Source organism: Juglans microcarpa x Juglans regia, chromosome 1D (genome assembly GCF_004785595.1).
Source record: "Juglans microcarpa x Juglans regia isolate MS1-56 chromosome 1D, Jm3101_v1.0, whole genome shotgun sequence".
In the NCBI taxonomy this organism is placed as follows: domain Eukaryota; kingdom Viridiplantae; phylum Streptophyta; class Magnoliopsida; order Fagales; family Juglandaceae; genus Juglans; species Juglans microcarpa x Juglans regia.
Genome location: NC_054594.1, coordinates 38154245 through 38172564, shown reverse-complemented (window position 1 = coordinate 38172564; position 18320 = coordinate 38154245). Strand labels below are relative to the sequence as shown.

At 35.1% G+C, this 18320-nt stretch overlaps 2 protein-coding genes across 3 annotated transcripts in view; both read left to right on the top strand.

The window, feature by feature from the left end:
* Window positions 1–18320, top strand: part of LOC121236718 (protein SIEVE ELEMENT OCCLUSION B-like) — a 30857-nt gene that overhangs the window by 3957 nt on the left and 8580 nt on the right. The gene's annotated exons all lie outside the window — the stretch shown is intronic.
* LOC121236750 (protein SIEVE ELEMENT OCCLUSION B-like) lies at window positions 7894–13726 on the top strand. Its single transcript, XM_041133190.1, has 7 exons — window positions 7894–8222; window positions 8655–8750; window positions 9034–9482; window positions 9812–9906; window positions 10033–10163; window positions 12168–12635; window positions 12807–13726. Exons 1-7 carry the CDS (start codon window positions 8025–8027, stop codon window positions 13419–13421), a joined length of 2052 nt encoding a protein of 683 aa, XP_040989124.1. The 5' UTR covers window positions 7894–8024; the 3' UTR covers window positions 13422–13726.

Sequence of the window (18320 nt, the reverse complement as noted above, 5' to 3'; positions counted from 1 at the left end):
TCTTAGGGAGATTGGTATGCCATATCCACTCAGCCCAAGGTAAAGGAGGTGCTCGAATCCTAATATAAGTGCTTTTAGTAGTAAAATTACCCTCCTTATCTTTCAACCAAACAAGCACATTTTGACCTTTCTTCCGTCTAGCCAAAAAGCCATACAGAGCATTGGCTTTTTGATGGCCCACTAAACTGTTTAGAAGAGAGGTACCCCACACATTCTCAATGTGACACTCATTTATCCTAATCAAAGGGTGAGCAGACACAGGAAATTAACCATTGAGCGGACCTCCCTCATCCCAATTATCATGCCAAAAGGAGATATTATCATCTTTCACAACCCATTTGGAACTATTTATCACCTTTGGGATACTACGAACAATCGATTTCAAAAAACGGGTCCCTTTTGTAAGCTTCAAGAGGGATAAGTGATTTCCTTTAACATATTTACCTTTGAAAAAATACGTCCAAAAAGAGTTGCCCTTAATAAGATTCTAGGCAAGTTTTATGTGTAAAGCTCTCTGAACATCTCCAAAGTCCCTAATACCCAATCCACCTTCATCCGTGGGAGTACAAATATGCTTCCAGGAGATCCATTTCCTACGACTCTTGCCTCCAGATTCACCCAATAAGAAAGAGTGCAGATGCTTATTCAAGCTAAGTATCACCACTTTGGGGACATCTAAAACAACAAGAAGATGGGTGGCCATACTAGATAAGACGTGACTCAAAAGAATAGTTCTACCACCAGCAGAGAATATTTTCATCTTCTATCCTGCAATCTTCGTATTCACTTTGCCCAGCAAATCACCAAGATGCAAGCCTTCAGCCTGCCATCCACTATAAGCACTCCCATGTACTTCAAAGGAAACAAACCCTTAATAAACCTTGTAAATTAGAGAAGAGAATGTTTCTTGGAGACCGAAATTCTCTTAGAAAAGAATATGACACTCTTCCTTTTATTAAGCACTTGACTAGTCCAAGCCTCATATTTGTTCAAAACTTCCATCAAACCTTTCATAGTTCTCTTCCCACCATTAGCAAAGATAATTATATCATCGACATACATAAGCAGAAAGATAATCGGGGTCCCTCTAGTTTGAGCAAATTGATCAATTTTACCTTCCTCAAAGGATTTCTTATGTGACAAGAGAGCTTCCATGATGTGTATGTAAAAGGAAAGACAAATGAACACATGATAATGGAGCTTCTTGTCATTGTTATTTGTTTCTCAAATGCAACATGATTATTTCTCATAATGCACCTTTGAATTGGAATTATATTACTCGGACTACAATGTGGTAGAAATGGATTGACAGGAAGGTATGTACGTAACAAAGTTGTCGAGAAGAGAAAGGGGAGTGAGTCCCTTTCAAAATTGGTAAATTATGCATTTATATACCACTCTTCATTTTTCGTTACCAAACATCTTGATATGTACATTAATGATATTGTGGAGGGATAAAATGCACATAGCCCCCATAATTGGGCTCAACTCACTAAACCACCATTAGAGACAAAAAGAAGACAAGAAAGAGACAAGAAAGAGGGAGACAAGAGGGACATAAGGGCCTATAAGTGTCAAAGGTTCAGAGGAAAAAGTGAAAGAGTTCACACAAGGGAGACCTGCCACCTCATGGCAGGTTGGCATGTGTAATAAAGGGTCAAACAACATATAAAAGGGGATGCCAGACAACATAAAAGGGGGATTTTTTGGCTTCTGACGCCGACTGAACTCTCCCTCAATCAAGTCATCTTCTTCTTCAGTAGCCTCTCGAGGAAGACAACGCCTCCAACAGGAAGAGCTCCAACCTTCTCTATATAGTGAGATATTAGGAATCATGACGGATTGTAAACATATATATTATAGTGAAAACTCCCCGCCCCAAACCCCAGTGAACGTAGGACTGTTGTCGAACTACGTAAATCTTGGTGTCATTCTTAGGGGTGTAAATTTAAACCGGAAAACTAGTCCGGACCGGTTCCTATATTATGAAAACCAGCCGGATCCCGTCCGGTTTCGGTTCTGTAGTTTTCGGGATCTGACCGGACCGAACTGGATCGGTTGGAAGAATATATATATATAAATTAATTATATATATTATACAAAATATTTATATATATAAGTTTTATATATATCATATATGAAATAATTTCATATTATAATTTATAAATTATAATATAAAATGTTAATTTTAAATATGAACATTTGTAATTTGTTTGATCATATGTTATTAATATAATTATATATAAGATAATGTTATTATAATTTATAAAATAAAAGTTTAATCTTAAAGATAAAAATTTAATTGATTATATGCTTTAAACATAATATATATTAAATTATTACTAATATTTTATTATAAGAAGTAACATTTTATTATATATTTTTTACATTTTAAAAAAATCGAAAAACCAGACTGAATCGGACCGAAAACCTGTAAAACCGGAGGTACCGGTTTAAGTGAGTAACCGGGACGTAATCGGTTTTGAAAAATATAAAACCGGTACATATCGGTTCGGTCCTAAATTTTATCCAAAACGGGACCAAACCGGACCGGTTACACCCTTAGTCATTCTTTTTTTACTTTTGCTGCACTTATTTTCCATTCACCGTCATAGACGTACGAACTACCACAATACAACAGCACTGGAACACTACTGGAAGCTCCAAATAACATCTATAGTAGTACTATCAGCGTAGAATTGCCCAAGCCGCGAAACACAACGTCAACAGATATAAAAATCTTTTGTTTTCTATTTGCATGCCCGCATAAGGTACTAGAAATTACAGAATATCAAAGTAATACTTAATAATTCATAGATTTTTATTTCTATTAATTTAGGCGAGACAATGATTGACAGTATGATTTAGCATTTTCTTCTCAACTTTATTGACTTTTTTTTTTTTTGTTAAAAAAAGAAGACTACTGCCCGTCTAGAGAAAAATATATAAAGACACAAGAGTGTCAAATATTGTTTCTTGTAGAATCCTACACCATAAATGCCCATGAACCCAGAATCAAAAGCCCGACCAACGAAAACCAAGTCAATGACCGTCAAAATGCATTGATATGGAATTTGGGTCTAGCCATTATTAATAGTAAATAGGAAATGTAAAGAGAAATACAGAGGAATAAGGTCATGCACAGAAGGTGCCCGACAAAATGCTTCTTCAATATAATTCATATTCACATATATATATATATATATATATATATTTTACTAACTCAAATTTTCCTCAATGCAAATATATTCTGATTCCGAGAATTTATAGACTACTACAATTAAAGACCAACAGAGAGTATTTCACACACATGCACATTGAATCCAAGCCGTACAACTCAGTAATTCTGTTATGTAATATTCTTCCAGATCCTTCCATAATATTCCACATGTGCGTTCTGTTAGGGCAGAATTGATTCATCATCCTTTGAGGCTATACCTCTTGAATCTTCCTTTGAGGAGTGGACGTCTGAAGCAGAGAGATCAAGAGTCTTAATAAATAGTGATTTAATGATGTAACGGTAAGGAATAATATGAATGATCTCTCGCATGATATTTGCCCAGGATATCAATCTCTCAAGACACAACAACGGATTCGAAGTCCTAACGACTTGCAGTCCAACCATGATTGGAGAGGATCAAGTCATAAGTCAAGCCTTACTAATTAAATGCTCAATCTATATAAATGGAGGTCAAAGTACATGCCAATGGTAATTTCTGAACGATCTGAAAATTGAAATACTCCATACACTCTACTCTAACTTACGCATTGGAAGTGTCTCTCACCACGCCGAGCCCCTCTTATTTTCTTGGTACAGGTTTCTGAGAGTCATTAGTAGGAATAAGAAACATGTCCACAACAAACACAATAGGCATATGATAAATAGTCAAATTTTAACGTCATTCTAAGAGCTGGTCTCGGCCAACTATTAATATCTCTTTGACAACTTGGACTATCATACATGAAACGGTTAATAGGGATTATCATTTTTAAAAAAAAATAATATTTACAGTTTTGAGATCTATAAGTCTCGGATATTTCATAATCCATTTGAATAAAGTATATAAGTATAGAATTCACATAAAAATAATTAATTTTTTAATAATAAACTTTATTTTTTTTTAAAAGAAATACGTGTTTTGAACTCAAAGTATCTACTTCCAGATAAGATCAATCGATGCTTTTCTGGGATGCTAGCCGTGTTCACGGGGCACATCTTTATCCCGTTAAAGACACAGATTTCTTTTCTAGTACTTCTCGGCATATCATTTTTTTCCCCGAGATGATAAACTTTTGTAGATAGCATTCATACACCATTGATGCTTATCATTATCCTTTTCTTCTTCATATTAGCCACCTTAATTTAAACCAACGTGATACTTGCAAAAGAATTATGCCACAGCATAAAAAGGATCACATACATACATATATATATATATATATATATATGTTGGCTGGTTGCACTATAAAAAAACTGCTTAATTGTGACCAGTTATTTCTTGTGTAAAAATGACTTTTCTGTCAAAATGAGTTCGTTTTCGTCGTAAATAGTCATTCTTGTCCTAAATAATCTGTCACAAATATTTATTTTTCTTGTAGTGCTAGTGGCCGTTTAGATTGATCTTTAACTTCCAGTCTTCCACTTTGTCAATATGCGGATCCTTGAAAGTTGAGAGTTTGGTCCCACAAATATTATTATACTTAGTGTAGGTTTGGATAGTGAGGTGAGATGAGATAAGTTGAGATGTTGAATAAAATATTGTTAAGATATTATTTTTTAATATTATTATTATTTTAAAATTTGAAAAAATTGAATTGTTTATTAATTATATTTTGTATAAAAATTTAAAAAAATTATAATAATTTAGATGAGATAAGTTGAGATGAGTTGGAGGAATTTAAAGTTTGATCTTGATGTACTGGTATTATATATTCAGTCGTCACTCATCTTGAGATAGTGACCCATCTTCTTTAGCATAGTGACCCATATTCAGTCGTCAATGAAATAAGTTGAGATGAGTTGGAAGAATTTAAAGTTTGATCTTGACGTACTGGTATTATATATTCAGTCGTCACTCATCTTTAGATAGTGACCCATCTTCTTTAGCATAGTGACCCATATTCAGTCGTCACTATCTTGAGATGGTCACACAAAACTCAAAAGTTAATAGAAAATATATATATTTTAAAATTATCCTAAGCTGATCGACTTTAGCATATCTTCTTTACAGGCATGATATGAATAAAGGGGAATTAAGCCCAACCTCTAATCTATTTTCTTATCTTCGATGGCTTCTTCTCATCATGCCCTTTAGATTCTAGCATGCCGTTGCTCTCTGTTAAGACAGTCAAATATGCTGACCTGGTTCACAGCAATTCCACCTCTTTAGCAGCTAAAACAGTCACTGAAGGTGACCTGGATCATGGACGTGCAACTTCCACTATGCTTGTAGAATCTTCTCACAATGCTAGACGTCTGAAGCCTCTAGAATAAATCTGATTCTGACAATTGCCTATGACGTGTACCAATTATATCTCTTGGGTTGTTATTCATTCTGTGTATAAATTGGACTGTGATGTAAGTAAGGAAATACAATTCGAAATATGGTACTGTGAATGAGAGGAATTTTCTTTTTGGCATGGAATTTTCTTTTTGGCATTTTGTCAAACAGTCCGCTTGCACCTTTATTCTTTACTTTAGTATTCTCACCATGCAGTTCCCTGCAGCTGATCTCTTGGACGATATTTGGTAAAGATTTACGTTAATAATAATAAAAACGGTAGATAAAAACTAAAAACTATGAAACGGCAATTAATTGGATTAATAAATTGGCTGTCAACCAAGATAAAGGTATTAATATTGACTGGTTTGAATCACCTTAAAAATTGACTCACGGAGTTTCATTATTTTAACATTTCTGAAAATCCCTCTGCAAACGACAACAAAATAAGAAAATGCATGCATTGAATCAACCAAATGGTTGCACCGTTTCCATCTCAATATATGAATTTAATTAACTTGCCACGATCATCATGCACATGCCATATTGCATTTGTTAATTTGATACTACAAGTGTATAAGAAAAATAAAATAAAATAAGGGAGATCTTATTGATGAATTACATATGCTTAAAGAGAAGTGTTACATCTATAAGAAATATTATAAAAATAAATTTATAAAATGATGTGGCTTAATATAATATAAGATGTAAGATCTAAATTCGAATTGAGTTTTAGTATAACGTATCACACAGTACGTGATCAATTTCTAAATTTAATTTTATAAGAGATCTTGTGATACCCTATTGATATAGATAATGGTAGGTGGTGTATGAGATCCCATATTGCTTGAGAATGAGAAGTTTTGCTCTTTATAAGATCTCAATGGGGCTCTAATTGTATCATTGACTAGTCCTTTTGGGGTATAGGTCATGTGGTTTGGGCCTTCTATTGAGGCATTACAAATGGTATCAGGGCCTATCCCAACCAGAAATGTGGGACTTGAGCCGTGCCACATATAATGGACAAGCCTGACGAGGACGTCGGGAATTTAAGGGGGGTAGATTGTGATATCCCATATGATATGGATAAGTGTAGGTGGTGTATGAGATCTCACATTGCTTGGGAAGGAAAAGTTCTTGCTCTTTATAAGGTCTCAATGGGGCTCTAATTGTATCATTGACTAATCATTTTGGGGTATAGGCCATGTGGTTTGAGCCTTCTATTGGGGCGGATAAAGGTAGGTGGTGTATGGGATCCCACATTGCTTGGGAAGGAGAAGTTGTTGCTCTTTATAAGGTCTCAATGGGGCACTAATTGTATCATTAACTAGTCATTTTGGAGTATAGGCCATGTAGTTTGGGCCTTCCATTAGGGCGTTACAGATCTAGTAATGATAGGTATAAATCTCAAATAGATAAGTCCCACACAAACCTATTCATGTAAAAAAGTAGGTTTCACTAAAAAAGAATAGGTTTTTTAATACTTTTTTAGGTGAAGTCTACTTTTTTACAATTGGGCTATGCAGGACTTGTCTATTCCGAACTTGTACAAATCATTTCTATTCCATACTAATAAAGAAGTGGGACCAACTGCCAACCACAATCTTTAGTGTGTGAGTGGTAATATGGGCATGCTATAAAGAAGAAGAAAAAAAAGAAAAACAAAGCCTAGAGTATACTGTGAATCATATTTTTCGTGAAAGAAATGTTGTGGCTGATTTTTTAGTTAAGTGTGCGGCTAAGGGTTTGAACTCTGACTAGTCAAAATCATGCTTTGCCTAGTCCGTTGAGGGGTCTCCTTCACATGGATAAATTGGATATGCCCTACCTGAGGTTCTCATAAGGTTTTGTGTCTGGTAAGTTCTTCTTGATTTGTTTGTTTTTTTCTTGTGTGCTTGTTTTTCTTGCAGGTTACCATATCTTTGGTTTGTTCTCATTTAGGTTAAGTGTCTCTCTTTTTGGCTGAGTACTTGAATTATATGATTATAATGGTTTTGATGCCTAGGTTCTGAATTTCATAGATCATTTGTACCACCTAGGTGTCATGTTTGTAACCACAGTTTTCCTCCGTCATAAGTGAGGGCAATCAATGAAATTGGGGTACTGTCCTCTTCTTAGAAAAAAAAAAAAAAAAACCTTGACCAGGTCTTGGCTTCAGGGTACCGTTTGGATAGTGAGGTGAAATGAGATAAATTGAGATGAAAGTTAAAAATTGAATAAAATATTGTTAGAATATTATTTTTTAATATTATTATTATATTGAGATTTGAAAATGTTGAATTTTTTATTATATTTTGTGTGAGAATTTAAAAAAATTGTAATGATAAAATACGATAAGATAAGATAGATGAGATAAGATGAATCACTACTTCTTGTATCCAAACTGCAGTAATATTTCCCGCTCCTGTGGCTATATAAATGGACGACGCCAGCTGATTGCATCAAACTACACCATCTTTGCCACTCCCTTCTACTGCTCTCACCCAGAGAGAACTTCGGACCCATCCTTTCGTGTAACACAACATGGCCACCAGAGCTTCTTCCCAGCAACCCAAAAAGGGTAACCTGAGCCTATCCACCTGGACCGACCACGAGGTACTCTTGAACAAGATTTATGAAACGCATGTCCACGATGATGAAAAGTTTGATGTTGAGTCTCTTTTCATCATCGTCGAGAACGTCCTTAAGAGTGCCACCAAGATCGTCGATAATGTTGTCCTGGTATGGTACTACATTTACTCTTTTGAGGCTAAAACGTTTTAGTTTTGGGAGTACCGGAGATTCAGTTTCCCCACAGTTTCACACCATTCTTCTGCTACACCATGACGAAAACATAATATTGCTTATTACAATGCTTGATTAAGAGACTCTAAGCGAATTGGCTAGTCGGTCGAACTCTTTTTTCTTTTATTCGAAAAATGGATCGTACCAAGAGGTTAGAGGGAAAGCAGGACAGGAGGCAGGTCTCTTTCTCTAGTACTAGAAAGCATAAATCACGACGTGCTCACTTCTATTTTATCGGTTGGTTTTGCCGATTGCAACCCTAGCTTTAGCACATGGTTTGTATACAGATGAGATGAACTCATTTTCAGCTTAAATGAGGCAGGCAAATATGATTGTTTTATTTTCTTATTTACTCGTGGTCCGCAACAGGGTAGCCAAGCGTTAACGGTAGCGCATTTGGACGAGAAGATCCCCAAAGAAAGCTTTAGTCCACCCCTGTGTACACTCAAGAGTATTTCCTGCGAGGTAATTACAAAGCACACTTATTTTCTTTTTCTTTATTGAAAAATTCTACTTATCAATCCTACACATAAATATGTATTCTTACACATAAATATGTATGTTAAAATAAAAGGATATAAATGACAAATCACATTGTGTGAGGTATTGGAATGATAAGTAGCATTTATATAAAAAAAAGAAATAAAATTTGGATACGATTTTGCAAAGCCCAAACGCATCCTTTAACTTTTGGATTTATTTTGTTACGCATGTACACGTTTTTACAATATCAAATATGTAATCGCAGATGCAATGCATGGCCCCTGGTGAAGAAGTTGCTTACGAAGCAACCCTGTCAATACTCAACAAATTATCGAAGTATTCTTGGGCTGCAAAAGCAGTGCTGACCCTAGCAGCGTTTGCTTTGGACTATGGGGAGTTCTGGCTGCTTGCTCAGAATCAGTCATCGGACCAAGTACTCGCCAAATCAGTGGGAACCCTGAGGCGGGTTTCTATTCTCTTAAAGGGACCAAATCTGGAGAAACATCGGGAGGCTCTAATTGAACTTAACAGTGTGATCAAAACCACACTGGCAGTGATTGAATGCATCTTTGAGTTAGAGAAGCTATCAAATTGTGACAAAAAGGATGTGCCAGCTCTGTCAACTGGCGTGGACCTTATTCGAGTGGATGTTTTTTGGGCCATTATCACCGTTGTAGCCAGCTCGACTCAGCTTTGTTGCCTCACTAGCGATGAGTAAGTACTTAATTTATGTTTTTTTATTTTTGGGTAAGTGATGAATATAAGCTGTTGTCCAGGCCAACATGACGCTGCATATGCCAATTAAACCCTTAGTTAGAAGTACATTACCAAATCATAATCTGATCGAAGGCTTGGTACGTAAAATTTTAGAACGTACCGAGTTTCTCTTACATATAAACAATTTATCTTAAAATAATTCAAATGGTTTGGCCGATTGATCTTACAATACTCTAAGCCTTAGTATAGTGTTTTTTAAGCTTTTTAATATAGTTGTGTATGCATGCCATCTTGCTAGTGTCAAAATGACCCTGTTTGATATACAGGGGCAAGAAACAGGAACTATCCCTGTTTTCTAAGAAACTCAATGTGATCGTCTCAGAACTTAGGAGGCAGATAACGATTTGCAAACAACAGATAGGTTAGTTTCTTGGCCGCTACTTGAAAGAATGCAAGCTTTGGTTGGTTCATTTTTCACTTCTTAATCAATTGATTGCCTTAGAAATGGACTTGATATATAATGATGAAAGATTTTAATTCATTGTAGAGGAGACAGAGGCTTATAAGAGGATCGTGGAACTTTTTCGAACCCCTACGGAAGTCATTGATTGCCTTAAGGAACTGATTTTCACCAAGGACAATGTGAAGCAGCTATTTGATGGTTCTACTGGAAATCTGGTATGCTTCTGTTGCTTCTGGTATGCTTCTGTTGTTGATCTTAGATTTAATCCCATAGAAATATACTCGATCATACCATGATCTAATACCGAAGACTACTAATTTAGACTTTTGGATGCTTTTTATTTTTTATTTTTTTGTAAAGAGTAGTACGTGTATTATGATATATGTCGTACTATTGATGAAGTAGCATATACATGGCAGACCGGAGTAACAGAACTGTCCAAGTAAGTTAGTAACTACACAATTACATATTTTAGAATGGTATACATATGCTTTTGAGATTTGAAGAAATGATATCATTCCTGTTATATACCTAAATCGGTATTTCCGATTTTACTTGTTCTGGTCCGATTCGATCCGATTTTTCCGATTTTAGTATAGTATTAGTGAATTATATAGTTAGTATAACTATACTATAGTGATATAGTGATATATAATGGATTATATAGTGATATACTACAAATACTATAGTAATTTATATAGTTATTTATATATAGTGGATTACTAATAGTATTAATACTGTTAATATTAGTATATATATAATAGTATCATATAGTGATATAGTATTTGATTTATATGTTAGTGATAATATGCTATTGATAATATATTAATATCTAACTTATTTACATATTTGATTATACATGTTAGTAAAAATATGCTTGGTTAAATATACGTTAGTGATAATTCGATGGTTACAAACACTTTTTATATGAGTGTATATAATCTAAAGTATAGAATGTATTTATGAAAAATAATATATATTATAATTTATAATGCTATAAAATGTATTTATCCTTATTATATATATAGTTTATATTAATAACATATGAAAAAATGTTCATGTTTAAGTTTAAAATTTAAAATTATATTAATTAGCAATTTAGCATATAATATAAAATTATTTTACATATAATTATAAAAATTAGATATAATATAAAAAATGATATCAAAAATTAAATATATATATGAACTAGTCCGGTCCGGTGTTAGAAAAAAGAAAACTAGAAGCAGATCGATTTCAATCGATTTTAAAAAAAATGAAATTGATACCGGATCAAACCGGTTACGAATCGGACCAAATTCATCGATTCAGTCCTGTTCATCGGTTTATTTTTCAACCCAATTTGTGGTTGATATCTATTTTCAAATTCATTATTTTTATATTCTGTTTTGGCTGTACATAACTATAATTATTGCATTAATGCTATTCTTAATCTTAAATTTAATCATCTTCAATTAGATTGATTAATGTAGAACATTTCATGTGATTTATTTCATCTATCACTTAAATAACAACCACTCAAAATATATACATGTCACGTAATAAATACGGTTGGACTTGATAAAACTACCATATTGAATACAGCAATAAGCTGGGTCGGCTTGATAATGCCAAAATAAGTCACTTGGAAATTAAATGTTACGTCCGGCTTATGTTTAATGTAGGGATGTTATTTGCATGATGCGGGTCTGTCTGCCCGCCCATGCAAGGGTAGGGCAGACGGGGGCGGGGCACGGTCCTCCACTGCGCACCCCTAGACTTTAATCTAAACCCAAATGGAATTCGTTATGTACTTTTAGATAATAAATTTAATTGGGTTTCCATTCCAATTTTGTTTTTCTTTTTTGGTTGGTGTAAAACACGTATATGTAGTCCTTATTCTATATGGGGTAAATATATAATTTACTTGATCTGAGTGATCCCCTTCGTAGATCAATGACCGCTTTTGTAAAAATCTCTGAAAAATATATGCAATTCATCGGGCTGGCCTTTAAATTAGTGGGAAAGGAACAGTTTCGACTGTAAAAAATAATTGCATATGTGAAATAACTTTTCATAAAGCTACAAAAGCGACTTCTGTATGGCCAATTAATTCTTTGAGAAATCTTCTGTCTATAGATGCACAAGTGGCACACAAACAATAGTTTACTTTTCCATGTATGAAATCGTTGCTAACACGGGTTTCTCCGCATCCTTAAATGTATGGCATAATTAAACAGGTTAGCATTGACGAGGTGCTGAAGGGGAAGAATGTCTTACTGTTCATCTCGGGGCTAGATATCTCGGATGATGACATTTCAATTCTCAAACCAATTCATGAGTTAATTATAAGTAAGGAGGATCAGTATAAGATTGTATGGATTCCAATTGTGGAACAATGGACGGAGGACCTGCAAAAGAAGTTCGAGATGCTGCGGGCCAAGATGCCTTGGTACGTAGTGCAGTATTTTTCCCCAATAGCCGGCATCAGGTTCATCAAGGAGATGTGGCACTTCAAGGGTAAGCCCTCGGTTGTGGTGTTGAGCCCTCAAGGAAAGGTTGAAAGTGACAATGCAATCCTCATGATCAGGGTATGGGGAATCAAGGCCTTCCCCTTCACCACTGCAAAGGAAGAAGACCTTAACAGTAACAGGTCGGATTGGCTTGGGTTCATAGCAACTGGCATTAACCCAAATATTGAGAGCTGGGTAAATCCCTTTCACGGATCTAGTGCACCCACGTGCACAGCACATACACTTACACAAATGTATTATCAATTATGTCTCAGTCTTGCGCGCAAATCATTTTAATTAAGAAATAATGTATAGTGCTTTGGAATTACATTGAGAACTGAGATCATGTACGTCTTGTTCAAACAGATCACAGAGGAGAAGTATATATTTTTCTATGGGGGCAAGGACAACAAGTGGATCCAACAATTTACTGAAAGAGCAACTGCTCTTGCCAATGACCCGGTGATAGAGGTAGCAAGGATTTCCATAGAGGTTCTGTTGGTAGGAAAGGGCAGCAAAGGAGAGGACAACCACAGTCTAAATCCAGGGCGCTTCTGGACCGCCATTGAGAGTTTGTTCATTTCCAAGACTCAGAGGAAGACCGAGGCAGACGCTGGGACAGTACTAGAGATCCAAAAGCTGCTCTCCTGCAAGAATGAGAGTACTGGATGGGCTGTGGTCAGCAAAGGGTCTAGTTTGGTGCTCAGTGGCCGTGGGACAACCATCTTGAAGGCCATCGAGGAGTTCGAAAAATGGAAGGAGCATGTGCATGAGAGGAAGGACTTCGAACTTTCTTTCAGAGACTACCACAACCAGCTGGTTGATCTTCACACTTCTTCTATTGGCTGCCGCATTATTGATATCCCAAATGGCAGTGGAAAAATCCCAGAGAACATGAAATGCCCCGACTGTCCCCGCGACATGGAGGCGTATATCAGGTTCAAGTGCTGCCATGATGACGCCAACTCACTGCATGATTAAAAATGGCCACCAGCTTCCTGCAGAGGGCTCATGGTATTACTAAATAAATTCCTGTGATTGAATGTTGGCAACCGGAAGCTTGTTTGTAAGATGATGTGTGCGCTTGTGATGTGACCCCTTAAATATTTGTGTTTTAAGTTTTTAATTGGAGTGTCGTGTGGATATATAATATCTTGGTTGTGATTTTCCTTGATTTATTTTGTCTCCCGAGTGGAAATGTGTGTAATCTTGGGTTGTCACTACTTATAAGTGGCATCCTTTTGGTATATGTGAACTTTCATATTTAAGGTCTGCGTTGTTATGAAAACATGATTTTAATACCCCTTTTTTTTTCATTCTAATTTTTTGTTTATAATTTGTTAATTTTTTTTCTTGTTTGTGCTTTTTTAATTTTGAAAATAAATTATAAAAAAATTAAAAAAAAAATTGTGATGGAAGTTACGTGTGCTGATCATGAGGCCAGAGAGTTTTAATTTAGTTGAATTATTGGCTTTAATGTGCCTTATAGTCGATACGGCCGGCAAGACATGAGTCATTTATATGTTAATGGTTTATTATTTAACAAAACTGACCATTGACTAATAGAGACGAGCCGTTTTAGCTTACAACAGCTTATATAGCTTTAATTTCATTGCTCCATTTTAGATATAAACTATATCTTAAAGATCTGCGAATTATAGTGATCGAAATAGTTAATTATGAATAATAGCAAATAATTTTTAAATAATAATGAATAATTATTGAATTGTAGTAAAATAATCTGAAAATATCTGAAAATAATTGCGTTCTCCAACAAATCCTAATGATCTCGCTACTCCCGTCGCACTCTTTAGGTTTGAAGGTGTAGTTGTTTGCCCCTATGTCGTTGTTGACATCCTCAAGCGGAACCGTACTTCTCTTAACTCCTGCTCCATCGTTTATTGTCCAACGATTTGCCTTCTTGAACTTTTATATAGTCCATCGGGAAGAATACTCATGAAAATAGCTAAGCGGCGACTAGTCTAACTAGTTCCGGCCAAAAAAAGTCGTCGCTTTGCCGAAATTAACAACATGCTAACGTTTTCAAGACAGAGATCTCCAATAACTTTATATCCAAATATTTTTACAATTTAGAAAAATACATATAGAGCAATGAAATCTAACTGCATTAAATACCTTAACATAAATAATATAAACTCTATTTAATACGATATAGTCTAGACTCTACATGTTGCATTTATTGATCATCTTAATTATTATATTTATTTATACATTATAAAAACAGAATGATAACTAATCACTTTATGCGTCAATATCTCTTTCAGTTGATCAAAGTCTTAAATTAAGATGATAATTACTTAGGATAGATTTTCAGAAATAAAAAAGATAATCCCAAAAAGCTCTGAAGAAAAACTTAAATCATTCTGTCAGTTGTGTGATAATACGCCTAGCTAATTCTCATGCCTGACAATTTTTGTTTTTTTTGCCATCTTTGTTCTTATTTTTACGTGAGATCTAGAGTGCACAAAATCTTACATATCATTAGATTTTGAGTAGGTACTCTGGTCATATATATGCAATATAAGTTATAAACAAAATAAAGAAAGTGAAAATGAGTCAAGCTCTATAAAAAAATGAAAAAGAAAAAAAAAAAAAAAAAAAGAGGCATGCTATATATACTTTATAGAGCATATATGCAATCAAGAGAAATGATTTGTATAAGTTTCAAATAAATAAATTCTGTGCAAACCTTTGTTAAAAAAATGGACTTTACGTTAAAAAGTATAAAAAAATCTATTATTTTTTAACAGGACCTACCTTTTTACAAATAATTTATACGAGCTTATCTATTTAGTACTTTTAATTTTAAGAAAAATACAGTACCATAATTTTATTAATTGCTCTCACTTGTGGCGGAGAAAAATCGTGGTTACAAATACGACACCTGAGAGGTACATATAAGCTATGAAATTCAGAACCCAGACATCCAAACCATTATATTCATATAGTCCAAGTGCACAGCCAAAAGGAATACACTTGATCTAAATCAGAATACACCAAATATATGGTAATCTGCAAGAAAAACAAGCACACCAAAAAGAGACAAGCATATAAAGCGAAACTTACCAGACACAAAGACCTTACGAGACCCTTAGGTAGGGCATACCCAATTTATCCATGTGGAGAAAATCCCTCAATGGACTAGGCAAAGTATGATTGTCAGACTAGTCAGAGTTCAAGTCATCAGCACCACATTTAGCTAGAAAATCAACCACAACATTTCATTCCCGAAAAATATGATTCTAAGTATACTCCAGGCTGTTGAGATATTCATGTAAATCATGTCAGAAATCTTTTAAATACCAAATAGGATAGTTATCCTTAGTAATCTAATTAACCACAAGTTTAGAATCAGTCTCTACTTGAACATGATAAAATCCAAGAGCATGACACCTTCGAACGCCTTCCAAAAAGCTATTGATTTCAGCAGAATTATTAGTCCCCACACACCAAATATATGGTAATCTGCAAGAAAAACAAGCACACCAAAAAGAGACAAGCATATAAAGCGAAACTTACCAGACACAAAGACCTTTCGAGACCCTTAGGTAGGGCATACCCAATTTATCCACGTGGAGAAAATCCCTCAATGGACTAGGCAAAGTATGATTGTCAGACTAGTCAGAGTTCAAGTCATCAGCACCACATTTAGCTAGAAAATCAACCACAACATTTCATTCCCGAAAAATATGATTCTAAGTATACTCCAGGCTATTAAGATATTCATGTAAATCATCTCAGAAATCTTTTAAATACCAAATAGGATAGTTATCCTTAGTAATCTAATTAACCACAAGTTTAGAATCAGTCTCTACTTGAACACGATAAAATCCAAGAGCATGACACCTTCGAACGCCTTCCAAAAAGCTACTAATTTCAGCAGAATTATTAGTCCCCAGATCCAGGGAAACAAAGTAAGCCAGAAGTAATATACCATTATCATCTCGAATAACGCCTCCGGCACCAGAAGTGCCTGGGTTCCCGAAACCCTAGACTTCGGAAACAAAACTGGAATATCCAGTCTATTCAAAATGTCAATATCTTGGGTAGAAACAAAAAGCACTTTCATAATCTGGTCCATGATGCGAAGGAGCCATAATTTAATAGCGTGCTAGACCGACTCTGCCGTATAAACTTTATCTCGTACCGGGCTTTACAACGTCTCTCCCAAAGTTTTCAGATTATAATAGAAGGGAGAATGCAAAAGATAATTCTAACCTGTGAAGTCCTACCCGCATGGGAAACCAAAAATTAAAAATTAGTTTGTTCCTTCTAAGTGTGGAAAGAGGCAATATGAACCCCTAATTGTGTGGCCGCTAGACGCCAAATGTGTCTAGCAAAATTTTCCATGTAGAGCACATGGTTCAAGTCCTCGATATGACCCTTTTGACAACAATTACATTTGAAAGCCATTGGGACACCCACCTTCTTAATATTCTCATCAACACTGAGGCAATTATTAGCAGCCTTCCACATCATGATGGTAATCTTCTTAGGGAGATTAGTATGCCATATCCACTGAGCCCAAGATAAAGGAGGTGCCCATACCCTAATACAATCCCACACGCTCTTAGTAATAAAATTGTCCTCCTTGTCTTTTAACCAAACAAGCACATCTTGACCCTCTTTCCGTCTAGCCAAGAAGTTGTACAGAGCCTTGGCTTTCTGATGGCCCACTAATCTCTTCAGAAGAGAGATATCTCACACATTCTCAATGCGATACTCATTTATCTTAATCAAAGGTTGAGCAGACACAGGAAATTGACCATTAAGAGGACCTCCCTCATCCCAATTGTCATACCAAAATGAGATATTACCCTTTTTTCACAACCCATTTGGAACTATTTAAAACCTTCGGGATACTGCGGACAATCGATTTCCAAAAGCGGGTCCCTAATGTAGGCTCTAAGAGGGATAACTGATTTCCTTTAACATATTTACCTCTGAAGAAATCCGTCCAAAGAGAATTGTCTTTAATAAGATTCCAGGCAAATTTCATATATAAAGCTCTCTAAACATCTCCAAAGTCTCTAATACCTAATCCACCTTCATCCGTGGGAGCACATATATGCTTCCAAGAGATCCATTTCCTTTGACTCTCACCTTCAGATTTATCCCAAAAGAATGAGCTCAGAAGCTTATTCAAGCTTAGAATAACCATTTAGAGACGTCTAAAACAGCAAGAAGATGGGTGGCCTTGCTAGATAAAACATGATGCAAAAGAATAGTTCTACCACCAGCACCTTAGATTTCGTAAGCTACCTCCCATGAGTCTAAAAATGCGGAAACCGTAAATATCATCAAAATCACATCTTGGAGCCTACTGAATTCTAAAAGTTTAGACCTCATCAAAATCATTTTTAAGATATTCAGAATCTCTAAACTTCGGATTTCTAAAAACCCAATCCATAAAGTCTACAGAATCTCAAACTTGACTTTGATACCAACTGTAACGCCCCGGTCCGGGATGGGTATGAGAGTTACTTCTTCTCACTTAAAATCATATTTCATAGTATAGATATAAACTCAAATTTCTTAAGTACACATATAACTCATTGTTTCAAACCAACTTCTCCAATACAATTAATCTAAAAACACTATAAAGTCTTCATATAAATGTCAACTTCTCATATACCACGTCAACAGAACATGAAAAATTTACCGAATAACATTCTTCGATAATCATGGCATCTTTTTTTGCCTAATCCACTATACTTAAATAATCTCCCTCATACTCCCTAATCTTGATCATCAACTGAAACATTTAAATCATCTGAAAAATATCGTAAAGATAAGGAGTGAGTTATCAATAACTCTGTAAGCAGATAACATATGCTAGTATATAAACATGAACATTTA

Bases quoted from the DNA above. Each gene is read 5' to 3' on its own strand.
- LOC121236750 (XM_041133190.1), top strand. From the start codon at position 8,025: ATGGCCACCAGAGCTTCTTCCCAGCAACCCAAAAAGGGTAACCTGAGC. The intron at 9,483-9,811 runs GTAAGTACTTAA...TTTGATATACAG, and splicing joins TGTTGCCTCACTAGCGATGA to GGGCAAGAAACAGGAACTAT. The intron at 9,907-10,032 runs GTTAGTTTCTTG...AATTCATTGTAG, and splicing joins GATTTGCAAACAACAGATAG to AGGAGACAGAGGCTTATAAG.